This window comes from Vigna umbellata, chromosome 9, assembly GCF_029865625.1.
Source record: "Vigna umbellata cultivar VRB3 chromosome 9, Vumbellata_1.0, whole genome shotgun sequence".
In the NCBI taxonomy this organism is placed as follows: Eukaryota; Viridiplantae; Streptophyta; class Magnoliopsida; order Fabales; family Fabaceae; genus Vigna; species Vigna umbellata.
In genome coordinates, this window is record NC_142173.1 from 14964329 (window position 1) to 14991671 (window position 27343).

Here is a 27343-nt window from a genome sequence, read left to right on the forward strand (position 1 = left end):
GTGAAACTCTCATATATGGAATTTGTGTTTACATCTTATATTTAAGACCTATGCTTTCTTTCATCATTAGTTAGGGTTTTTCCTCTTTGCTCAATGCTTGCTTTGTTTAACTCATTCAATGCATGATTATTGATTTTGTCGATACGGGAACATAGGGGTAATCTAGATCCGGGGAATTTCTCCCAATAGTATATTGGTTGTCGTTAAGCTCCTGAACTTAAGAATTAATTACTAGGAATGCTAGGAATTGTATGAACTCGTAATTAAGGATAGGCCTTCTTGTCAAGGTGATTTAGAGAGTGACATTAACAATTGATGAAAAGAATGTTGAATTCCTAAAATATATGAGAGTGGATAAGATGAAATTGATAAACCCCAACAACATACTCATCCATATATTCCATTGAAGTGTTTGTATTTTGTTTTAGCCATCGATCAAAACTCATGCATACATGTTTATTTTCTGTTTTGCATATTAAACTCCACTTATTTTGTTCTTAAGTCTTAAATAATCAACGAATCACATAACTAAACTAGGACGTGAGTCATTTGGGAGAACGATACTTGGTCTTACCGAGTTTATTACTTGAAACGATTCGGTCACACTTGCCAATTGTTAAACAAGTTTGTGGCGCCGTATTTCGGTGTTCATAAATTTGTCATCAGTGATCATCGCAAGTTTTTCTTCGAGCATTCTGAAGCGTTCACCCATGCTTTCCTTTAATTCAACTTGCACCTATTTCCTAATGCTACTAACCATTTCCTGAGTCACGGCTTCTGTGCTTCTTGGTTTAGGGCCAAAGTAGTCCCTCAATGCAATAAGTCCTCCAACACCACGCACACGACTAGGACGGTCTAGCCGACCTGTGGCTGCTACTAGGAGGTCCTCCCTACCTTGTGCCACAAATGTGCCTTGACTCTGTTGGTCAACCAAGTCATCCTGCATATCATAATGAAGCTAGACAAATTAAAAATTTTGTTACATAATTTTTTATGAACTCTACTAATCAGTTAAAAGTTTCCACTTGCAATTCTCTGGGATATCTCCTGAGCAGACTGGGATGTAATAGCTGCCGAAAGTAATTGTTTATGTAATAGCCGCCGAAAGTGATCACATCAGTGTTAGGTTCACAAGCTAGTCTCCATAGAGTTTCAGAAACATTCGGAGTCGCATAAATCTTTTTCTTAAACCAAGCTAAAAAGGATTTATTATGTTCATTAAGTGTCCACTTTTCACTCATACGTGGATGATGGAATCCTGCTTGACGTAGTCCTCCTTTTCTATTTTTACCTTTCATAGCTTAGCTCTTAAGGAGCATGGGTTACTATAAATACCCAGCTCCTCTCTTGTATTGAGACTTTTAAGCTTAATGAGAATTTGAATTTCTGACCTTCAGAAATAATTCTCTCTTGAAAGTCACATGCTAGAGAGTCCAAAGACTCCCTCTAGCCACCTTCAAAGCACCTCTCTAACTTTCATTTTCCAAATTTTACGGTGCTTCTTTTCTCCACGCTACCTCTCCTTTGCTGCCACCTCGCATGCGTCAGCGCTCTCCATTTCCTTCTTCAGCCCCGCGTCAGCTCCCTCATTTTTCTCTCGTGCATCAGACACGCACCACTTCATTTCGCATTTCACTCTCGCGTCTCCTTCCTCGCAAGTTGTTCCTCTCGAGGGTTCTTCATAGTAAGCCAGTTTTCTTCCTAGAATCTCCTTCTTCCTTCATTTCTTTGCTTCATCTCAGCCATTATAAACCTCTACACCGAACATCTTCATCCAAACTTAGGGTTCCTTCATCATTCTCACTTTACCTTTCGATTTCACCGATTGTTTTCTCTTTTCTACCGTTTAATCCACTTTCCACTGAACAATCTAGGTTTTCCACGGTTTAAACCTTAGATCTTAGGTTTTTCTTGAGTCTGTTCTTAGTTTAGTAGGTTTCCTTCGAGTTAGCTCTCGATTTAGAGCTTCGTCATCATTTTCCGATGCATTCATCTCTAGAGGAAGCTTTGAAGGAGCTCGTGACACGCACATTCGTCGTCTCCTTGGACGCTCGTCCATCAGTGAATGTGTTGACTTAATTTCATCAATGTGTTGTGAAATGTAAGGAATAACATCCTCTGTGTTGATTAACTTCTTTTCCACTAACACTTTCAATCCTTGCTCCTCGAACTCCCTTTCCTTCACGTATGTTTTCATGTCTTTTCTTTGGAAGTCGTATTGGGTCACAACTTGGCATATAACTTGAGCATAATTCAATGGCTTCCTCTCCAATATAGCGCTCTATAATCGAAGCTTCTGGTCTCAATTGATTCTTAACATATCCCTTTAAGATCTTCATGTATCTTTCAATAGGGTACATCCACCTCCAGAAAACCGGCCCACATATTCGAATCTCTCTCACTAGATGGACAATCAAAAGAACCATGATATCAAAAAATGAGGGTAGTGAATACATTTCCAATTGGCACAATAGTCTGATGGCCTCATTTTGGAAATCATCTAACTGTCGATGATCAACAACTTTCTTGCAAATGACATTGAAAAACAAACTCAAACATGTGAGAATACCTCTAACAGAGGCAGGTAATATGGCTTGAATAGGTACTATTAAGAGTTGTTGCATTAAGACATGACAATCGTGAGACTTTAAACCAACCAACTTCAAATCTTTCATAGAAACAAGGCTACTAATATTCGACGAATAACCTTGTGGAACCTTCACACTATGTAAACATTGACAAAAAATTTGTTTTCCTTTTTTTGAAAGAGTGTGACAAGTTGGAAGAAGATAGGTGTGTCTTCTTATGGATTGCGGATGTAACTCAGAACGGATTCCCATGTCAATCAAGTCTTGTCGTGCTTTCACTCCATCTTTTATCTTTCTTTTAACGTTTAGTAAAGTCCCAACAACACTATCACATACATTTTTTCAACATGCATCACGTCTATGCAATGTCCCACATCAAGTTTACACCAATATGGAAGATTGAAGAATATTGATCGCTTTTTCAAAATGTTTTTCTCAACGGTCTTCTTTTTATGTTTTCCGAAGACAACATCAATGTTCCTCACCTGGTCATATACTTCTTCCCCATTACATGGTTTGCATACTACATCATCCTCAAGACATCCATTAAAGGCTTTTTTCAATCTACGGTAAGGTTGATTTCGAGGAAGGAATCTTCGGTGTCTTGTGTACACAGTTTTGTACCCATGCTTCAGTTGAAGATAGCTAGTATTTTCTTCACAAATCAGACAAGCAAAATGATTTTTAACAATGTAACCACTCAAGTTCCCATATGCTGGGAAATCATTTATGGTGCAAAACAACATTACACGCAAACGAAAGTTTTCTTCTGAATATGAATCGAAGACCTCGACCCCCTCTTCCCACAACATTTTTAAATCGTCAATTAACGGTTTTAGATAAACATCAATGTCATTTACAGGTTGTCTAGGACCCGATTTCATCATAGACAACATCATGTATTTTCTCTTCATGCACAACATAGGAGATAAATTGTAAATCATCAAAATAATTGGCTATGAACTATGTTTGCTACTTAAGTTGCCATAAGGATTCATACCATCGATAGCAAGTGCAAGTCTTAAGTTTCTCGGCTCTGCACTAAATTCTTGAAATGTGCCATCAATGTTCTTCCATTGTGGGGAATCAGTTGGGTGTCGAAGAAGATTATCACATTTTCTTCCTTCAACGTGCCACATAAGATTCTTCGCATCTTCTTTAACAGAAAACAATCGTTTCAACCAAGGTACTATAGGTAAATACCACATGACCTTAGTCGGTGGACCTTCATTGTGTTCATCATTATTTCCATCAAGTTTCTTCTTAAATCGTGACGAACCACACGTCGAACACACCTTCATTGAAGCATACTGATCTCTATACAATACATAGTCATTGGGACTTACATGTATCTTTTGGTATTCCAAACCCATTAGACATAGCATTTTCTTCACATCGTAATTACGGATAGGTAATGTGTTATTTTCTGGTAGCATCTCCTTCAGCAACTCCAACAATTCCGTGAAACTTTTATCAGTCCATTCGTTTCTTGCTTTCAAACAAAATAATTTCAAAGTAGTCTATAACCTTGTAAAATTGATGCATCCGGGATATAACTCTTGCTCTGAATTGTTCTTAAGACTATCGTATAAATGAGCTCTTCCAAAATTTTCTTCGCCAACGTCACGTACCATTTCGTCTAAATGATCACTCATCCATTCGTCGACGTAATCCGAACCTCTTAAAGTTGTTGGCTTATATAACACTTCCCCATGCCAAGTCTGATACATCTTAGGAGATGTAGAGAAGATGAGCCGTGAGATTGGAGGCGCAGGGAGACTTGGAAGGCTGCTGAAACCAATGTAACAATAGCTGTAGCAGCTGCAGATTATTGTGCAGACTTGGAAATTCAGGATCAGATTGGCTAGGAGCTTTGGATGTGTAGCAGCGGATTGTTGGTGTTTATGGTGAATGGATATGAAGGCTAGCTTGGAGAGGTGATTCACAACTCAGAAGGCTTCCTAGAGTGGAAGAAAGTTGCAATGGAGATCAAGCTAAGAAGTGACTCTTGGAGAAGGAATTTGCTAAACATTTCAGCAGAAATTCTTTACTACAATCCAAAAGTAATCTACAAGCTTTGCCTATGAGATTTTATAGATCAATCTCAAGGCTTAAGCAAGCAATTTACACGTTTCAGATCTGAACCCATGTGCTAAATGTGTGGCTTCTAAAACACGTGACAAATGAGTTTTATGTGGAGAAAATAATTACTAATGCCGCCCCATAGAAGGATAAGCACACCCCTTCTTGTATAGAAATGTCTACTTTACCCTTCTCCATGTTTTGGCAGCTTTGGAATATCTTCTTGTTCTCCAATTTTCCATCCAAAGATAGCAAATAGTACTTGACCTTGGGGAGAATACTCATCTTGGAGCTTTTTGGCCATTCCTCTTGTGATGGGTCCTATGGTGTTAGACCTTCTTGTATCAAAGTCCAAAGTGTATAACTTCTCATTATTCCATAGATGAATAGATGATCACGGATGTTGTCCAAGTCTTCATATACTTGATTGAGACAACGAACACAAGGGCAAAAATATGCCCTGTTCACTGGTTTTGCGTGTTCTTTAACATATTATATGAAGTCAGAAACCCCTCGCTCATACTTTTCACTAATACGAAGCTGATGAATCCAGCTTCGATCCATACTACAACACTAAACGAAAAGAATCCACAAAAAAAAATAACTTACGTAGAGAAACAAAAATAAATACCTATCATATGTTAAAGGAAAAAAATAGAGTATCATAGTATACGTACACGAACACAAATATCTATCGTTATACATATATCATACGTCCAGAATCGACAAACACGAACACATATATCATACGTAAGAGATATTGATGGAAAAAAAACAAACTTGAAATGGTGTCACTAGAGAAGATGATGAAGTTCACTGACAACGAACGAACACAAATATCATACGTTGAAGGAGAAAAAAACTATCATAGTATCGTTATATATATAGATATCATACGTCCAGAATCAACAAACACAACACAAACATGAGCACATACATCATACGTAAGAGTATTTTAAGAAAAAAAACATACTTCAAACGGTGTCACTGGAGAAGATGACGAAGTTCGCTGACCCCGTATGAAAAATAGCCTAAAGATAAACGAAAAACAATTGGTCAACCTTAGGAATGAGAACCAAATGACATTACAAAGACAGAAGCGACTTAAAAATAATCTTCTTTCTTTATCGCATTCGTCCACCAAGAAGAAAGCTCAAGCAGAAATGGAACCGCAAAGAAACTGTGAGACTGTGTTTTGTTTTTACATTCAATAAAAAACTTTCACGTCGTATACAACAAAAATTTGATGTTATGTTTAAAAACAACATCGAAGTCCCAAACCATTCGACGTTTTCCCTTAAAACAACGTGCCATTTTTATTAATTTGTTCTTATAAATTGCAAAGGTTACATCAAATTTGAAGGGGCTTGGATACAAAACTAATGTCCACAAATTAAAAATTACAAAACCAAAATAAAATCAAAAGTTCTTAAATCACTGGGTTGCCTCCCAGCAAGCGCTCTTTTAACGTCATTAGCTTGACCCAATAAAGTTCAAGTTCCTTCTTCTTTTTCTTCTTCCTACTGAACTTCTTCAGAAATTTGATCAAACCAGGAACCTGCTGCAGTGTCTCAATCATAGGAACTTTAATCTCCAATTTCTTGAAGATTTCCATAAAGCACTTAAATTTCTTTTCCTTCCTATGATTCTTCTTTAGATGAGGTTGGGATTTTTCATATGATTCCTTCTTCTTTCCTCTCATCTTCTTTTTCTTATGCTTCCTCTCCCCAAATTTTCTCTTTTTCTTTTCTCTTATTTTTTTCTTCCCTTCTCTTTTTCTTCTCAACTTCTTTATTTTCACACAAATTTTCTTCCTCTCTTCTCTGTCAACCACTTCTTTTTCTTTTTCATCGTCTTTATCTTTCTCACTCAACTCTTCTTTTTCTTCTCTCTCTATCTTTTCCTCATCTCTCTCTATTTTTTTCTCACCAAAAATCTTGTCACTTTCAGTGACAATGGCTTGACCTTCCTCCTTAAGGTTAACTTCAGTATTAACTTTAACATTCAATTTTTGACTAATGAAACGAAGGTGCATCTCCATCCTTTTACATGATTCTTCAATGCTTTTTTGAGTAGAGTCGGAATTTTTCAAAAATCGTTGAAGGGTGTCATCCAAATTTACTGATGGAGAGGGTTGTTGCTGCCATTGTTGTGGTGGCGGCCTATCAAATTCTTCGGCAGCTTGAGTGGTTTTGTGATGACAATCAGGTATCTGTATGTACTGTTGAACTGCCTCCTCCAACGTTATCCTTCTTCCCGATAGAGAGGGTTTTTTCTGCCTTTGTTGTGGTGGTAGATTCTTAAATTGTTTGACAGCTTGCCAAAATTGATCATTATCCATGCTTGAGTGAGATCCCACCAGTGGTTGAAATTACCTTACTAGAATTGAGTGCCTATTAAATACTTGTTCGAAATGCATCCTGCAAACATTAGGGACAAAACCCTAAAAAATATTTGTTAGCACAAAAAGATATAAGAGAAGATATAAGATTCAGAGAATAAAATAAAATCAAATAAAATAAAATAAAATAAAAACCGAAAAATAAAAACAGAAAATAAAAACAGAAATTCAAAATTAAAGTCAAAGATAATCAATAATCACACAAATGAACTAGTTAAACCAGAGTCCCCGACAACGGCGCCAAAAACTTGATGCACCAATTTATGATCACCAAAATATGATGTCACAAACTTGTTTTACAATCGGCAAGTATGACCGAATCGTTTCAAGTAATAAACTTGGTAAGACCAAGTATCGTTCTCCCAAAGGACTCACGGCCCAGTTTAGTTGTGTGGTTCGTTGATTAGCTAAAACTTAAGAACTAAATCATTGAATTTTACTATGCAAAAGACGAAAATAAATATGTATGCATGAGGTTGATCAATGGCTAAAACAAAAGACAAGCACTTTCAATGAAATATATTGATGAATATGTTGTTGGGGGTCAATTTCATCTTATCCACTCTCATATATTTTAGGAATTCAACATTCAAGTCATCATTGTTAATGCCACTCTCTAAATTACCTTGTCAAGAATGCCTATCCCCAATTACGAGTTCATACAATTCCTAGCATTCCTAATAATTAGTTCTTTTAGCACAGGAGCTTAACGACAACCAATATACTATAGGGAGTAATTCCCCGGATCTAGACTTCCCCGTACGTTCCCGTATCGACAAAACCAATGATCATGCATTGAATGAGTTAAACAAAGCAAGCTTTGAGCAAAGAGGAAAAACCCTAACTAATGATGAAAGAAAGCATGAGTCTTAGATTAAGATGCAAGCACAAATTCCATATATGAGAGCTTCAAAAGATTACATTGATTCCCCAACAAACATACAAGGTTTAGTTTACCATATTCATGGTGAACCTAGATGAACAATAATGAAAGAATGAAGGATAAAACCCTAGAAAGGTGAAGAGGTAGCCTGAGCATCCAAGATCCTCCTTCAAAGGGGTGGAAGAGAGAGTGTTTGCTTCGTTTCTGCCAAAGATACAAACCCTAGGACGTCCTAAAGCTTATATACTATTCTAAAATTACAAAAAATTTAGGCCCAAGCCCATAACTGTGCCGCTCAGCGGTAAGTGCGTGAGTAGTTTCTTCCCCTCAGCGGCCATTTTGTCCCTCAGCGGACCTCCCATGAACTCCTGAGTGCCGCTCAGCGGTAAACTGCCGCTGAGCAGTAACTTCGGCTTCTCCTTTTGCACTTTTTGATGTCTTTTCTGATTCCATCTCTCTCCTTCTTCACTTCTTTCACCAAATTCACCCTAAAACCTACACAAAAACACTGAAATGAAGCATAAACCTGTCCAGCTCTCTTATTTCTAAAAATATGAATAAAAGCATGATTTCAAGCTAGTTTCTAAGTATAAAGGTTGCTTTTAGTATTAATTTTAAGCATGCAAATAACAGTTTTTCAACTGTTATCAAGTACCCTCGATGAAAAGACCTAGAGTTTATTCATTTTTCAAATCCATTTTATGTGATAATCGACGTCCTATACCCCCTTAAAAGTTAACATCTAAAATGAATCTAAAGATATTTATTACTTTTTCACTGAATAATGTTTTAACGTCAAATGCGGCTTGGAATTGACGTACATTTGGATCAAAATGTACATTTCGAAGAAGTGCATTTCCCAAGATATATCTTGTTTTCCCCCTCTCATAGAACGTCGAAGGCAGCGGGGCAGAAATACATTTCATTTCAATCAATCTAAAACCGAAAGAAATACATAAACCATAGGCGACTTACTAGCATGATTACAAAATAAAAAACAAAAAACATAGAAAAGTAGGGTCTAAAATAATTATTAAGAAGATTCAATTCAATCTTCATCCTTAGAATCTTCAGTATGATCTTGATCAAGAGTAGGTGGACTTCCAACAGTTTGCTCATCAATGAAGAACCATTCATTCATATCCTTTTTAAGCCCAATAGATGACAGACTTGGTATACCAATTTCTTCTGACCTTTTGCACACAATTCTTTCTTCTTCAGATACATCTACTCCTTGGAGTTCCAACACCTTGCTGATAAATACTCCATGTGGCAATTTGCGTGCATAATCATCTCCTGCAGCGATCATGTGGTGTTTTAGTACCGCAACCCAGTTGGTTGGGATTCTGGTCTTGATAGCATTCAATAGAAATACATCTTCTATTGACATTCTGTCCTCGTTCAATCTTCCAGGATGTAGTATCCAAGTCAGGACATAAGCAATCATTTTCCCCTCCTTGTTTAAGCCATCATGTAGGTATTGCTTATCAACCCTGTACCTTCTTGGATATCTAAATCAATTTATATATATATATATATATATATATATATATATATATATAGCTCTCTTTGTTAAAAATCTGTTTGACTCAGAATCACGGATATGAGAATCCAAACCTTCAGCGTTCAGTCTAGCAATATCTGACCAAACATTATTGTCAATAGTAATGTTAGCACCTTTGACCCTTGAGTGAATGACCCCATTTACAACCCTCAGGTTTGTGTAGAAAACCTTTACCAAATCTGGATAGCAATGTCCTTTCATCTGCATAAAATCAGTAAGCCCTTGATATACAATTCATTTTTGAAAGAGGAACCCTTCATTCTTGTCGCAACCGGAATCACGATGGGACGAGGATCCAAAAAAAGATGGTTTTGAAAAAGAGTTTTGGAGTCTCCACCATAGTTTATTCTAGAAAAGTACGGAAAAACCATAAAAGGATAAGGCATGGTCTAGGAAAAACTAGATTTTGAGTTCGGGAGTCAGTTACTTGTAGGGAAGGTATTACCACCCTACAACGCCTGCCTAAAGGCAGTATACCCTTAATTAAATACATGAATGTTATGTGTTTTTCAAAATGTTTAATTATCCTCAAAATAAAACTCTAAAGAAACAAAATATATTTTTTAGTTTTTTGAGCCCAATAAGGATTGACCTTGCTCCTACGTATTCTCATTCAAAATAAGAAATCAGGGTTACGTAGTTCTTTTAGAAACTGAAAAGCTTGTTTGAGAAATTGTTTAGAAAACTTGTTTGGAAATGCTGATGGATAATTTTGGATTTTTGGGAAGTGAACCTGACAAGGGCTAGCCTTGCTCCTACGTATCTCCACTCTTGATGGAGAATCAAGGATCACGTAGTTTTGGCTGAGAGATTGTTTGTTGTTTGAAAATGTGAATGTTTTTAGTTTTTGAAGATGTTAATTTTTGGTATTTTTGAGAAAACGAAAGTAATGAGTACTAGGTCAACGAGGACGGTCACATGAGTACTCATACTTTTAGAATGATATTTAAATATTTTTAATTATTTTTAAAAGAGAAATAACGGTATTAAGCATTAGGACGATGTGAATGATCACACGAGCACTTATACCGTTAATTACTTATTTAGCAAGACATGAGACTGTTGAATGCTAGGCTGATGCGAACGAGCACACGAGCACTCATACCATTATTTAAATTTTTTAGGATTGAGGATATTAAGTGCTAGGCTGATGCGGACGATCGCACGAGCACTCATACCATTATTTAATTTAGAAAGACTTAAGAGTATTGAGTGCTAGGCTGATGCAGACAATCGCACGAGCACTCATACCATTATTTAATTTTTTAAGGTTAAGGATATTATGTACTAGGCTGATGCGGACGATCGCACGAGTACTCATATCATTATTTAATTTTTTAGATCAAGAGTAATAAGTACTAGGCCAATGCAAACGATTACACGAGTACTCATACCTTTAAAGCATTATTTATATAATTATTTTTGTCTATCTTCTTTCTTTTTAGTATTTAGAGAGCGACAAATAAATCGAGCCCGATGAATAAAAATAAAACACAAAATATAGGAGTGGGGGTTATCATACAAGGGGCTATATACAATAAAAACTAATAAACAAACAAATGAAATAAAAGCAAGAGAAACGACCAAATAAGAATAGGGGTGCAGAGATAAAAACCAGAGATAGAGAGTAAAATTGAGGCTCTTTTGGTTTGCAGAAATGGAATGGGCTTCAGCCCAAATAGAAGGGGTGTGAATGGAAAATGCGTCTCAATAGGAAGAGAGTAGGCAGCCCATGCTAGGCCCAAAGCTTCTTTACTCAGAAACCCATTAGGGGTTTAATTGAATTCTCCCATTTTGCCATCAGCGTCCAAAACCCAGGGTCCCTTTCCTTCTCCACTTGAATCCAAAGGGAGTTGAGCTCCTCCACGCACACCCAACCCTCCACCCGACCGGCAGCCGCGAGCCACGATCCATGGCGTCGCCCGTGACGACGTTTGTTGTCAGAGCCGTCGCGAGTCGAGGTGAAAGCTCGCCTCTTCCACCGCTCGTCGTGCGCGAGTTAGACATGCCCAAGACTTCGCTGCCGGAAAACACCGTCAACGACCCCCAAATACGCATGACCTTCACTTTTCGCCACACTCGCCGTCAACGATGGGCTCTCCTATTTCTCCTTTATCTATTTTTAGTTTCGGTGTGGGATGAAGAATTTTGGAGAATATGATGATAGTGATAATGGAATGGTGATGGAGCTTTTTAGAAACTGGTTTCCTGATTCTTCCCCTCATCATGCCCTTGTGTTGCTCCCTTTTTCTATTGTTTTCTGTTGTAGGTGAGTGTTGGATGGTGCTAAAGGTGAGTGGGTTCTTTCTTGTTAGTGCTTTGGTTCTTTGTGTTTTGTGATGGAGGAGGTGGTGGCTCTGAATCATTAATGGGGTAATCAATGGACTAGAGCAATGAGGCGTGGCGAGCAAAAGGGAATTATGTCTGTTATGTGGTTTGGGAGAAAAATGGTTTTTGTTAAGTTTAATGGGGTGGATGATGTTTGGTGAGGGTCAAGAAGAGAGTCTCATTTTTCCTTAGATCGTGGTCGTAGTCTATGTGATGGTTGTGAGAAAGCATAGGGAAAGCCCAAGAACCTATCATTGATGATGGATGAATGGAAAACGAGGGTACAGAACAAGACAAAGTAGCATCCTAATATAATTACATGTTTAATCCAAAAACCAGTAGAGAAACCAAGCCAATCATCATCGAACCAAATGCAAGCCAATAACAATATTGTGATCCAAGATTGTAAACATTTACGCTGGTGAGCAGTGAAGCTTGAAGGATGAGGACTTACCTTTTACGTTTTCCCCCTGTAGTTCCTCGTACCTCTCCTCCTCTGATCAAATTTCTCTTCCTTCTACTCCCTCCGATTATACTTCTTCCTCTTAGTTGTCTGATCTTGTGTTTTCTCTCTTTTGTAAGTGATGAATCGTTGTAGGGCAAATGATTGTTTGTTTCGAAGATCATGCAGAAGTTCAGAGCTAGTGGTTAGGATGTGGTAGTGAGGTGGTTAGGTGTGAAGAAGGGTTGTCTAGGCTCTTGTGATAAGGTAGTAGAAGTATAGGTGAATATAGGTTGAGGATGGGAATGGAGAGAGCGATTAATTTGTTCAGTAAGAGTCGTGTGAGAGGTGTATGATGGATGATGAAGGAGTTCAGGTGGTTCCGAGTCAGATGAGCCAAAGGGGAGTCTCTTCTGCCTGATGTAGGAACGGTTTCGGAGGGATCTAATCTCGTGAGTGAATCCTGAAGTCCATGGTAGCATGATAGTAGTGCGTGTGTGAGGGAGGATGTTGTTGCCTCTGCCCGCTAGAGGAACGGTTTCTCCCCATCCTTCCTTGTCTCTTTTTTCCTAAGGTACTTAAACAACTTCCCCCTCTATCTCCTATACTATCAGATATTTTTAAAGTCCTAGGAATGCCCTGCCAAATGGTTGCTTCCTGCAACCCAGCCACCCTACTTTGTTGTATTTTCTTTTTCAGGTGAGTTAGCCAAAGATAGTGCAGATGCATGGCGCAGCAGAAGATTTGCATCAGAATGGGAGATGGCCTGATGGAATGAAAAAGCAAAACGCTCTAGTGTAGAAAGTTGGCTGACTGTGATATTTTTTGTTTTGTTCCTTTTCTCAATTTTTTTTATCTTTGACAAAATGAATTAAAGTAAAAGAACGTAAAAATGGAATAAAATAAAACAAACTAAAATAAAATAACTCTAAATAATAATAAAAAATTAGAATAACCAAGAATAAAATAAAATAAAAATAAATAAAATAAAACACAATATAATAAAAATAGAATAAAATAAAAATATAATAAAATACAATAACTCAACATAACAAAATAACATAAAAAAAATAAAAATAAAAATAACATAAAACATAACAACATAAAAAATAAATAAGATAAAATAAATTTCATTATTATTTATTTATTTATCCGGACGAAATTGGGTGTTGACAACTGATGACAAATTTATGAACACCGAAAAATAGCGCCAAAAACTTGTTTAACCCTCAGCAAGTGTGACCGAATCGTATCAAATAATAAACTCGGTAAGACCAAGTATCGTTCTCACAAAGGACTCACGACCTAGTTAGTTATATGATTTGTTGATTATTTAAGACTTGTTAACAATTGATTGTAGGTTTTAAATGCAAGAGACAATAATTAAACATGTATGCATGAATTTGATCAATGGAAAAGAGGAATACAAACACTTTAATGAATTAGATCTCCAGCTTCTTAAACAACTCCATGAATCTTTCCAACTGCCTTTCTTTCTCCTTCCTTGAATAACTCTTTGGATAAGGAAGTGGCTTTTCACCCTCTTTTTCTTTTTCTTTTTCCTCTCTCTCTTCTCTCTCTCTTTTTTCTCTCCTCTCATCTTCTTCTTTTTTTCTTTTTCTCTCTCTCAACTCTTTCTTTCCACTCACATGTTTCTTTTTCACTCTCACTCTCATTTTCTTTCTCCTCTCTTTCTTTTTTTCTCTCCTCTAACACTCTACCACTTCTGGTCACAACAGTTTTACACTCCTTCCTGAGATTATCATGTTTCATCTTGTCAGCTATTCGCTCAACATAGCTCTCCATATTTTTAACTGCAACATCCACATTCTGACAATAGGATGCATTCGTCTTCAAGAATCTTTGGAAAGTTTCGTCAAGTTTTGTTGTCTTCTCAGATGGAGTAGATTGCATTTGCCATTTTTGCTGTTACCCTTGAACCATTGAGACCTGTTGTATTTCTTGTGGTATTTGAGAAAGCTTCATAATTACTTCTTCCAACTGTTGAGAGATAATTCTACTTTGAATAAGCAAAGCATCATTTGATTGTAACAACTCCTTCTGATTCATATATCCTCTTTCAATGTTGAGTTCGTTGTCACTAGTAGCCATATTTTCAATAATTTATGTTGCTTCCTCTGGAGTTTTCCATTTAATGTTTCCTCCTGCTGAGGCATTAAGCATCATCTTGGTTTGTGAACCAAGACCTCCAAGGAAGGTTAGGACTACTTCCTCTTTTTTGAAGCCATGCGTGGGTGTTTTTCTTAGCAAGCTTTTGTATCTGTCTCATGCATGCCCTAGTGATTCTTCCATGCCTTGCCTAAATGAAGAAATCTCTTGCTTGCCTTTTGTCACCTTTGATTGTGGGAAGTACTTGTTTAGAAACTTTGTTACCACTGCTTCCCACTCTGTGAAACTTCCTTCTGGGAAAGAATTTAACCAAAGCTTAGCATTGCCTCCCAATGAGAAAGGAAACAAGCTAAGTTTGATCGCTTCATCTGGCACCCCATTGATCTTTACTGTGTTGCATATCACATTGAATGTAGTGAGGTGCTCATATGGGCTTTCATGAGATAACCCATTGAATTGGTTGCTTTTCACTAGTTGGATCAGTGTTGGTTTGACCTCCATATTAGCTGCATTGACTCTAGGTCTAGCTATACTGTTAAAGTGCTGAGGTCCAGCTATATTGGTGTAATCAGCAAGAGTTCTTCTGACATTGTTGTTCTCCATATTTTCTGTGCTGTGGTCAGAACCTTGTGGTGTTGTTGTAACAGAGTTTCCGGAGGAGGAAAAGTTCTCTAGATGTTCGGATTCTTCTCCTCCGTCTACTCTCGTCTAAACCTTCAAGAAGAGGATCTGCAGTTATCTTACTCCTTGTTCGAATTGCTTCCTGCATACACAAGAAAACAAAACCCCTAGAAAATTGGTTAGCACAAAAAAAATATAGGAGAAGATATAGATTCAGAGAATAAAATAAAATAAAATAAAATAAAATAAAATAAAAACTGAAAAAATAAAAACAGAAAAATAAAAACAGAAATTCAAAATTAAAGTCAAAGATAATCAATAATCACACAAATTAACCAGTTAAACCACGAGTCCCCGGCAACGGCACCAAAAACTTGATGCACAAATTTATGAACACCAAAATATGATGTCACAAACTTGTTTTACAATCGGCAAGTATGACCGAATCGTTTCAAGTAATAAACTTGGTAAGACCAAGTATCGTTCTCCCAAAGGACTCACGGCCTAGTTTAGTTATGTGATTTGTTGATTAGCTAAGACTTAAGAACAAAATAATTGGATTTTACTATGCAAAAGACGAAAATAAACATGTATGCATGAGGTTGATCAATGGCTAAAACAAAATACAAACACTTTCAATGAAATATATGGATGAATATGTTGTTGGGGATCAATTTCATCTTATCCACTCTCATATATTTTATGAATTCAACATTCAAATCATCATTGTTAATGTCACTCTCTAAATTACCTTGTCAAGAAGGCCTATCCCTAATTACGAGTTCATACAATTCCTAGCATTCCTAATAATTAGTTCTTTTAGCATAAGAGCTTAACGACAACCAATATACTATTGGGAGTAATTCCCCGGATCTAGACTTCCCCGTACGTTCCCGTATCGACAAAACCAATAATCATGCATTGAATGAGTTAAACAAAGCAAGCATTGAGCAAAGAGGAAAAACCCTAACTAATGATGAAAGAAAGCATAGGTCTTAGATTAAGATGTAAACACAAATTCCATATATGAGAGCTTCAAAGATTACATTGATTCCCCAACAAACATACAAGGTTTAGTTCACCATATTCATGGTGAACCTAGATGAACAATAATGAAAGAATGAAGGATAAAACCCTAGAAAGGTGAAGAGGTAGCTTGAGCATCCAAGATCCTCCTTCAAAGGGGTGGAAGAGAGAGTGTTTGCTTCGTTTCTGCCAAAGATACAAACCCTAGGACGTCCTAAAGCTTATATATTAATCTAAAATTACAGAAAATTCAGGCCCAAGCCCATAAGTGTGCCGCTCAGTGGTAAAGTGCCGCTCAGCAGTAAGTGCGTGAGTTATTTTCTCCCCTCAGCAGCCATTCTGCCCCTCAGCGGATCCAACGCGAGCTTCTGAGTGCCGCTCAGCGGTAAACTGCCGCTGAGCGGCAGTTGCGGCTTCTTCTTTTGCACTTTTTTTGTGTCTTTTCTGATTCCATCTCTCTCCTTCTTCACTTCTTTCACTAAATTCACCTTAAAACCTGCACAAAAACACTGAAATCAAGCATAAACCTGTCCAGCTCTCTTATTTTTGAAAATATGAATAAAAGCATGATTTCAAGCTAGTTTCTAAGTGTTAAAGGTTGCTTTTAGTATCAATTTTAAGCATGAAAATAACAGTTTTTCAACTGTTATCAAATACCACGGAACATTTGAGTTTAATTGCTTTTACATTTGAAACTTAAGTGGCTTGGAAAAATGATTTTCTAGAATTTCCAAGTCCACCATTAAACATTGTACTAGTCTAGTCTCCGTATCTTAGTGTGAAAGTGTGTTAAGTGGCTCCAAGTGTCACTTGCACTTTCACTTAGAGCCATGTCTCATTCTCCCTTTCCATTTGCATTCTTTCTTTAATTTTGCCTGACCATTTATTTCTATTTTACGTCTTCGTGATATATAGGTGTGCGCTCATATACATAAACCTTTCTTTGGGTTTCTGTCATGTCTCATTAAATGCACCACAGAGCCACCTGTTTGCTCTCATAAATGCACCCACGACCTCTGCTCAGTGCCATTAAAACGCACTCACACACTCTCTGCGCTAACGCCAAGTGTCACAATGGAAGGTTCGAAAGTCAGTCAGTTGAGTGCAGGTGTTAGCAGAAGAACGCACGACCGTTTGAACGTGGGACAGACAAAAATGATTTCTGGAAAATCTGCCCACACTCTTCTGCATGCACCTTCTCCTTCCTAACTTCAGACCTCCATTTTCTCCTCCTTCTCTCTAGAAACCTCTTCCTTCTCTCTACTGAAACTCACCTTTTTTCTTCTCCGTTCATCACTCAGAAACCATAGAAGTACTCCCGGCACCGTAAGCTTTAATTTGGACCGAACAGATCCAGGTTCTGAAACTGGTAAGTCTCGTTTCTGGTCGTTCGTTTTTGAGTCACATGCAAAACCCAGTTTTGGGTGCATGCAGTGGTACCATCTAAGTTCTTCTTATTTCTTATGGTTAGACTTAATCGTTGAGGGTAGAAAGCTGTAGTGGGCGAAAACAAAATCATACTCTTAGGACGTTCACCACTGATCCAGGTAAGGGAAGCTTATTCAATTTAATTTGTATGTGGTATTTGTGTTGTATTGACGTTTTTGTGTTGCATGAAGCATGATCTGAGTTATTTGATTCTTGATATTTGATCACAAGTATGAACTGGAGTATGGTGAATTTGTGATGCACTATGATATGATTATTTGAAAATATGAAATGTATATGCTGAAAAATGAGTAAATGGAATTGAATCTTCAAATATGAATTTTCTTATGATAACGTACGTTCGTCATTGAACGGTCCTTGAGCGTTCGGTGTTATTACCAAACTCCTTTGAAATTGAATTCTTTCATTTGGAAAGAATTCTAGTTGAGGACGAACGCCCTCTTATATTAGTACTACGTTTGAGCGTTCGGCCAAACGTAGATATCCTGAGTGTTGTGTGAGGAATTGAGAAGCTTGAAAATATACATTCGGACACTTAGTCATTCTGTTAAAAACATAACTTTACCATCTCGTCTTATATAAATTTCTATTTCTATTATTTCGAATCAGCGATGGGTATCGACCCAAAGCGTACGTTATGAGTGGCGCTCGGTCTTATACCGAACGCTCGTCCTTGCCTTTAATTACCAAACGGGAGTAAATAGCGTTCGTCCAAATAATTTAGTAAATGCGTCTTACTGCGTTCGGTCATTGACTGGCAGTCGGTCTCTCTAAATGAATTGTCCTCATAATAGTTAATTACTCATCTCGTTGTATCTCTATCTAGTTGGATTCGGCCTAGAGCCTTTGTACTTAATCTATTCTGAGTATTGATCGGATCGTTCTAGAGTCAGTTCATTCAACTGATTCGAGTAGTAATGACGTTCGTCATGTAATATATGTCGGTTTTGTTCTTTTCGGAAACGAGGATCTCTCGGTCTCGTTTTTAACGTTCGTCCTTGTTATGAAGAGGGCTGAACGCTCGTCCTTTTATGAAATTAGAATGGAAGATGAAAATGATAATAAAGTGGAAAATTATAAACAATGAACAGTATAAGAGATGAAATGATGATTGTGGATTTTGAACGAGCGTTCTAGGGAGGAACGACTCTTGGATGAAAGTTGGAATTGTAAAGTATGAATGTGGACAAAGCTTAGCTGGCGATTCATCCTGATGTTCCGTGAGTGCTCGTCCTCACGTAGAGGGGAATATGTCATGTGTGGGAACGGCAGGAGGTCCTAGTCCTTAGGGGTACTTTGGATGGAAGGGACTAACCTCGGGTGGCAGCTGATGATAAATGCCAGTTACTACACCACCTGGGTGCACGAACGTCGTAGCTACACAAAATTCATACAGTCCGGACAGTCAGTCTAGTATCAGGAATTGATTGATTTAAAGAGTTGTTGGAATTGTACGCTTGAATGTATTTGATATGATGTGTTATGAAATGCATATGTTTTACTTGAATTAAATTCAATAAGCTTACCCTGCATGTTTCCTTGTGTTGTCTCGTTTTGTACGTCCGTCCTTGTCTTTGCAATGATCATCCGTGTGGATGTGAGCAGATGGAGAGGCGTTGCTTGAGGAGACGCTGGAAGAAGGAATCTTGGAGGAAGCAAACCTCGTTGATGTTGAAGTGAAGGTCGAACAGTAGTACGTTCGGTTAGCTGATTAATTAGTTATATTAGCGTATTGTATTAGAGTGCCCCTTCCCTTCTGTTTAGTTTTGACCGTTCGGTATTTCTATTTTGTAAACCATTCGATTGTTTATGTTACTGAACATCTTTAGATATTTGTATAGTTATGTGAGGTCGTTCGGCCACGAGCGTGCTTTACTTCTTTTAATGTAAGACTGATTTGATAAATTAATATATGTGAATATTCTATTTGTATGGTTTATGACTGTATTTATGGAATGTTACAGTTTCTAGGTGCATTTCATCTTTGCATTCAAAAAAGTTTTGAAAGATTTCTACCTAGAAACTAAGGTAAGAAACGACCAAAGAAACTCTGGCTAAGGAAGGACAAGGTTCTTAAGCCTGTCCATTAGTGACTCACCTCTCCTTCCTGGAAGCTACTTGGTTCATTTTACCTCTAGAACCTTTCTAGAAATCCTTCACAAAAATCTAAAAAGTTTGATGTCTTGTTTGTTCATATAGGTCCTCTCGGTCTTCTAATTTTGATAAGCCACTTAGTTACAAAGACATTAAAAGAGAACATGACAAACCTAGAAGGAAGACTTGTTCATTTCATGAATTTGAGAGGATTGAGGATGATTTATATCATCAAGATAGGGCAAATATTCCATTCTTTGGTAAGGATATTGGTGCATTAACATACCTAGCTTGGGAAAGGGAAATTGATGACATGTATCCATTTATTGCTAGAAAAAGTAAACCTGAATCCTATTTCCATTCTAGTAATAGTGAATCTTATGTCCTTAGTCTCTACACATATAGATTTGAAATGCATGCAAGAGAGTGGTGGGATGAAAGACAATATCATGTTAGGATGGGTAGAAAGTTCCCCATTCGTGATTGGTATGAATTAAAATCTTGCATGAGAAAAGAGTTTGTGCCTTCAACTATTAAGAGAAACCTACAATTACTGAGAGATTACATTGAAGATGAAAAAACATTTCTTGAAAGCTTAAATGACAATGGTTTCCTTATTAGAGAACTAGAATTTGAGATTAACCTTAAGGAGCTGAAAGCTAAGAAAATAGAGTTGAAGGTTAAGAGACTACAAAAAGAGGTTGAGGAAAAGAGCAGAGAAGAAGAAGAGAGAAAGGAAGAAGAGAGATGAAAAAGAAAGAGAGAAGAAGAAGAGAGAAAAGAAGAAGATAAACGAAAAAAAGAGAGAGAAGAAGAGGAGAAAAAAGAAAAAGAGAGACAAGAAAGAGAGAGAAGAGAAGACAAAAAGAAAAGAGAAGAAGAAAAGAAAAAAGAAAAGGAAAATACAAAGAAAGAGGCTATTGCTACTAAAAAACGGCAACTCCTACTCTTACCATGACCATGGAACCTAAAAGGGAATGTTTCTCATTCTTTACTTCTTTTCCAATCAATATGCACTCTTCAATGATGCTCTCTCGTGCAAGTCAGCGCCGTGGCTAAGAGTACTACTCCTCACTAGCCAAGAGCGCCACCGCGGACCACCATCTTAGTCCTCTCTCGCGCAGAACCGACCACCGTGACGATCATCAAGCTTGGCCAGATATACTGGCTCCGTCCTTTGTGACAGTTCAACCTTTTCTGTGTTTCCCCTTTTGTGCGTGACAGAGGAGTTCAACAACTTCTATTCGAAGCTGAAAATTACTATCAAGGATTGCTTTTCTTCTTTTTCGGTGTTTCTCTATTTTGGTTGGGTTTGAATGTGCATGTAATTGTATGAGGATGATGGAGATTTGCTAAGGTATGAGTGAAGGTGGTGATACTAGGTGATGAATCTGAGTGTTATTGGGAGTGATGAATGAGGTTGATGAATCTGTTTGTGATGATATTGCTGATGACTACTTTTTTTGGTAGAGAAAATGAAAGAAGATGAAATGATGGAAGAATCAAGACCATGGTGCGTGAAGGGTGAATTACTTTCCACGTCAACCTATAATCATTAACTCATCCGCACAAATACACCTACAAAATAACACTTAACACTATCTTCTGTCATATCATCAATCCTTTAATTTCGTTTGTTTCTATTTAACAGAATGGACTTTGTTTATGCAAAATTTACGAAGTGAGGACGCATTTGACACTTGTTTCAAAGGTTGAACCTAATTGACAAATTTGAGCAAAACTAGGAACAAAATAAACTATTCAGCCTAAATAATAAAATTAGTAAGAATTTTGTGTACAATAATTCCTTTTACTAATTACTACATGGGTTTTCACTTTTCTTTTTAATAATAATAAAATATAATTATAAAAGTAAATATAAATAATTTTTATAATTTTATTGTAAATAATTTTTATTTTTTTGTATTTTTTATTAGAAGTAATTCTTTTAGTTTAAAAATATAATTAAATTAAAAAATGATTAAAATTTAAAATAATATTCATTTAAAATGTTAACTTGAAAATTAATTATTTTAGTCTAGAAAACGGTTATTTATTACAGAATAAAAACGAAAAGAAATGTATATAAATAAATCTCCTTCGTATAAAAAGAAATATAAAATTGTAATATAAAAACTAAAAATAAATAATTTTTACGGGATAGTTTTTATTTATTTTGTAGGTAATTTTTTTTATTGTAAATAGTTATTTTAAATTAACAAAATGGCTAAATTTTAAAAAAATTACAACTAAACAATAAAATTAGCAAAATAATTATTTTAATTTAAAAAAAAAACATTTACTTATTAAAGGTAAAAAAATGTGTAATGATGATATAAAAAAAACATTTACTTATTAAAGGTAAAATAATATTCATTTAAAATGTTAACTTGAAAATTAATTATTTTAGTCTAGAAAACGGTTATTTATTAAAGAATAAAAACGAAAAAAAATGTATATAAATAAATCTCCTTCGTATAAAAAGAAATATAAAATTGTAATATAAAAACTAAAAATAAATAACTTTTACTGGATAGTTTTTATTTATTTTGTAGGTAATTTTTTTTATTGTAAATAGTTATTTTAAATTAACAAAATGGCTAAATTTTAAAAAAAAATTACAACTAAACAATAAAATTAGCAAAATAATTATTTTAATTTAAAAAAATACATTTACTTATTAAAGGTAAAAAAATGTGTAATGATGATATAAATTAATGTTATAGGTTATTTGAAGTTACTAATTATTAATTACATTAATATTTAAGAATATAAAAAATTAATTTATCATTAAACAAACGTTACAAAAATTACAAAATATCCATAATTTAAATACCATAAATATAAACATAAATTTTTCATAAAGAAAAATCAGAATCTATTTAAGATTTAACTGATTAATTTGAAATATTTAAATACTGTAACTATTTAAGATAAATTTAAATACCAAATTTAAATTCTAAATTAATTATAATACTGTAATTGAAAAAGAGATTAGATCTAACGTGGATCAGGTTGCAACAATTTTTTATAATACATAATAAATATTGAAATATTTTCTCTTTATTTCTTCCTCTAAATCAAATATAATATCTACATTTACTAACAATTTATTGTTTGATTCAGTTACGTAATTTTCTTTTGTATTTTTATTTGATTTGATTTTAATCGAAGGAGCCCTAGACAAATAGTTTTATTAATAAAATTATTTGTAAGTTCTTTCAATTAAAAAATTCCATAATATTTTTTTAAAGAAAGTTTAATTAATTTATACATGAAAATATATTTGGCTTGAATAAAACAACAAAAGTCAAATTAATTTTTCTAACTATATTGAAAAAATAAATTAACGAACAAGTTAATTCCTTAGAAATTTAAGTCATTTACAACAATTAAATTATATATTAATGTTAAAAAAAAATAATCAAGGAAACTTTACTTAAAATAATTATATTAACTCTTTGAAGAAATAAATAAAATTAAACTTTATTTAGAAATTAAAACATGAAAGAAATGGCCAATAGGGTTTCAGTTCAACTTATTTATTTTCTTCCTCCTTTCTCTCTTAGTACAGGAATTTTCTGAAGGATCATCGTTCATCTTAGGTAAACTCCAAAAACTGTAAAATTATTGAAGATCAAATTGCACTGTGAATCTTAATTCGAATTGGTTACGTTGTTTATTTTGTGTAGAGTTTTTTCTGCTAGGGCTCTTATGCTTCAGCTTGGTGTTCAATTGTCAGTTAATTACTATTTTATTTTATGGTTACTTTAATCCGATGGAGAACATGGAGTCTGAATTCGATTATGCTTTGCTTCCAACCGAGAATTGATGAAATGAATCAACGATAGTAATTTTTTATTTTTTTTAATTTAATGAATAGGTTTTGGGCGTGTTTGTCTTGGTGTGTTGCATTTGTGTGAATAAGAGTTGAAAACTGAAATTTGTGAGAGCAAAGTGAAGGTGGATGTTATCCGTTTCTTTGATTATTTTCTTTTGTTTTTTAAGGTGTGTGTATTAGTCAAACCCATGTTTTATAATATAAAAGGAGGAGTTGTAACGATAGTTGTTCCTCAGTGATGCATTGTCTGTGCCAAATAGTGTTTCGTTTTCTTGTTTGGATTTGGTTATGCTTTTTATCTTAGAGAGAACTGGCGTTTTTCACGAATACTAAATAATTTAAACAATTATTTTGTTCTGTTTTCTTGAATATGCTAATTGTTTTGTTGTCTGAGTCTCAAACTGCATTCTTTGAAAATAACTTATTTTCCCAGGTGATGATTTCTTGTAGTGCTTCAACTGACATGTTTTTCAGTTCCCAATGATTGAATTGCCCTGCATTTTTCAATAGTGAAAGGATTTATCTGACAGCGCGCCTTCTACTTAATTTCTTTGCATGTGGATTAGTAGCCTAGAAGGCATGTTGATTGTCCCATAGAAGATGGAACTCAATGGTAGCAGTTCAAGTGCCCACCAGAAATGTTCTTCGGAGGGATCACGAGATGCCAGCAAAAAGTACACTGAGAAAGAAGTATTTGTTAACCATGGTATGCTCTTTTCTTACATTTTTTGTTATAATTTAGAAGACAAAAGCAGAGTTTACATGTGTTAGCATGCAAAATATGTCATGTGGTTTCAGCTATTTGTGTGCTTTTAAGTGTATATATTATACTGGTTTTATTACTAATATTCATAATTAATGTTGAAACATTTCTTTCTGGACTTTGTATTATTTTTTAACTTTAAATTAAAATATGTAGCATAGGATGAATGTTTTATTGGAATAATTTTACAGAATCCCCAAGAGCTGCTTTGTTTACCCTGATTTTTATATGTTATACTTTCTTAGTACGACATCATTTTTTGGGGTCTGGTTTCATTTTCTCCATGTAGTTTAAAGTACAAAATGTGAAAAAATTGTGGTAAATAATTGCTAGTGTTTTTAATTTAACTGTATGGAGTATTATTCTCAACTACAAACAAGGTAGTACATGCATGTAAAGTTTATATATAAAATTGACGTATGTAACCAAAGATTTTCGGAACCTATTTGGGATATTCTTACATACTCTAAAATCTTCAGAAAATTACTCTTGAATGTTGACGTTATGACTTGTGAGACTCTGTGTATTGATTGATTTTTTAACTTTAGTATCACTTGTTCAAAGTTCTCAAGTACATTTTATGTTTTCTTGCAGCTGAGATAGCTTGGCATCAAATGAGAAAAGAATGGGTTGGTAATCGATCCAAAAAATTGGAAAGACCTCCTAAAGATTCAATTGTGAGGTATATGCATACATCTGATTTCATCTGTTATAAAATGGGAGAGGAATGCTATTTAATGGTATAATAATGGTTTTTAGGATTTAATTTGTATCCCACGCTATAAAGAGTTTTACACTATCAATATACAAAGTGATATGTTTAACACTGTAATTAAACCGAGAGAGGAATGTTAGTTTAATGGTGTAATAATGTTTGTTAGGATTTAACTTGGATCCACAATATGAAGAGTTTTACACTATCAATACCATGTGATGCCACTTGACATGGTTAAAAACTTTGGGAAACATTTACTGAAACTTAAGTGTTCTACTTAATTCAATAATATGATGCTGCTTCAGATGATTGATTTTTTTTTTATTTGAACAAGCAATGCATGTATTTGATTAAGAAGGATCTTTTACACTTGATTTTATCTGTGTATATCTACGTGGGAAAGATCGTATCATCCATGTTGAATCTGTAAAGATGAGGTGGTTACACTATTGACTTCACTGAAGTTAAATGAGTAGAAAAGGCTGAAGGAAGGGGGAGAACTGCATTTTAATTTAGATTAGAGATGGGTTGAGCTTTAAATAAGATGGTGAGATATAAAAGAATGTTAAATTAAAGTTTTGGACAACTTCATCTTCATTAGAACTCTATTCCTAGTAAATGTGGGATATTATTCCACCATCTTGGGCAACCGTGTACTAAAAATATTTGATCTGAAAATGGAGTGGAACACCGGCATTATCATGGATTTTGTTATCATTAACCAATTGTATGAGTGGCCTCCTCCTGAAATATACAGTTCATATAGTGGTTGCTAAATAACTATTCTCATTGCCAAGTTACACAAATCGTGGAGATGTTTCAGTATTCCGGACAGTCTATAGCATCTGCTTGAAAATTTGATCACCCATGTAGACAAAAGTATATACATGTTATTTGTTCTCTGTCTGGATTATAACTAGTTCATTTAGACTGCTAATGTTTACCGTATGTGCTTTACTAATTTATTTTCATTACATGTAAAAATTTAATTTGAGATGATCAACCTCAAATTGAATTATCAATTGGATGATTGGGGAAACAACTTAGTGATTGGGCTAAAACATAGGGAATGGGCACTTTCGCTAGCCAGAAACTTTTGAACTCATAATAGGTAGATAAGTAATTATTATAATTTGAGGGAGAGTGACAACAGCCTTCTTTTCTCTGTTGAATTTTATTATGCAACAGAAATGCAGACACTAAATGAATAAACTACTGTCAAGATGAAGTTCTGCAGCAAATTTATTGACCCTTTGTTATTTTTATTACATGTTTTTACGAATGAAACGCGGGTTTCGTCACCATCTCTCTTAATATATAATTGAGGTGAAAATATTGTATTCAACTCTGAATGTTAGAGTGAGAACTGTTATTATAGTCTATGTATACCTGTAATTCCTATTTCATTTCAATAAATTTAACCAATAATTGGTCTTGAGGCCTTTCATACGAGCTTCTGCTTTTTGTAAAGTTGAGGTCTTAATGCACTTTTGTAGTTTCTGCCTTCTTGTGTCTGTGAAACCCTATGTACCTATGTACGCATGTTGTGTTTGCCAACAGTTACCTTGATATCTCTTGCAGCTTAACAACAAGTTATGAGGATCTACTTTTGTCCACAGCGCCTTTTCAACAGCCAATATCATTAACTGTAAGTTCCTAAGATATATACAGTTTTTGTTATCAAATTTGGGGATAACTTAGGTGAAAAATGATAGAATCTTATATCCTTGTGCAGGAGATGGTTGATTTTTTAGTAGATTTTTGGCACGAAGAAGGTCTCTATGATTAAATTTCATATTATTATTGTAAGCTTCGGTAAGAATCTTGCACGGTTTTGTTTGTAATTGTGCTGATTGTTGCTGAGGCAAACAAGTTTTGGACAAGTTCGTGGAAGATCCCCATACCATTGGATTGATTATTATGATAGTAAAGTTTATTCTCTTGATAACAAAAACTAGCTTTTTCGCAATTTAAATCTGAAATACCTTTAGATTTCGTAATCATTGTAGTGGCTTCTCTTACAAGGAAATCTTCCACTTCATTTTTTTTTGGTAGAATGTTTTTTTTTTCTTGGACAATCTAATACGAGTTGATTTACGAATGAAATATTGATGCACACCACATGATAGGCATAATATCAATCAACAGTAGAAATTGAAAGGAAAGAGGAACTTATTTACGCTAAGAACTATTAACACCAGATACGAGAATGAAATGTAGAGAAAAACACGTAGTTGAAGCTCCATGCTTAACCACAAACACATTGATCATTCAGATTGGATCACGAAGCACATAACATTCCTCACGCCACTTGACACACACTCGAGATGAGTGAAGACTCGAATGCAATGTTTCAAATCGTTCCAAGAGACCACGACTGGCCTCTTTTTTAGTTCAATGTGCAGTAAGTTTTATG

The 27343-nt window shown here is 35.2% G+C and overlaps 1 protein-coding gene and 1 pseudogene across 2 annotated transcripts; both read left to right on the forward strand.

Annotated features, from left to right (window-relative positions):
* The first annotated feature begins 18125 nt into the window (after positions 1 to 18125).
* Positions 18126 to 20566, forward strand: LOC148192668 (uncharacterized; annotated as a pseudogene).
* A 2550-nt stretch (positions 20567 to 23116) lies between these two features.
* On the forward strand, positions 23117 to 26968 carry LOC124821812 (uncharacterized). Of its 2 annotated transcripts, none has more exons than XM_088098356.1 (5): positions 23117 to 23213; positions 24016 to 24155; positions 24807 to 24894; positions 26509 to 26575; positions 26663 to 26968. In XM_088098356.1, exons 2-5 carry the CDS (start codon positions 24050 to 24052, stop codon positions 26714 to 26716), a joined length of 315 nt encoding a protein of 104 aa, XP_087954482.1. In that variant the 5' UTR covers positions 23117 to 23213; positions 24016 to 24049; the 3' UTR covers positions 26717 to 26968. The 2 variants fall into 2 exon arrangements, with proteins under 2 accessions (XP_087954482.1, XP_087954483.1); XM_088098357.1 differs by having other exon boundaries at positions 23124 to 23213; positions 24019 to 24155.
* Positions 26969 to 27343: the final 375 nt, after the last annotated feature.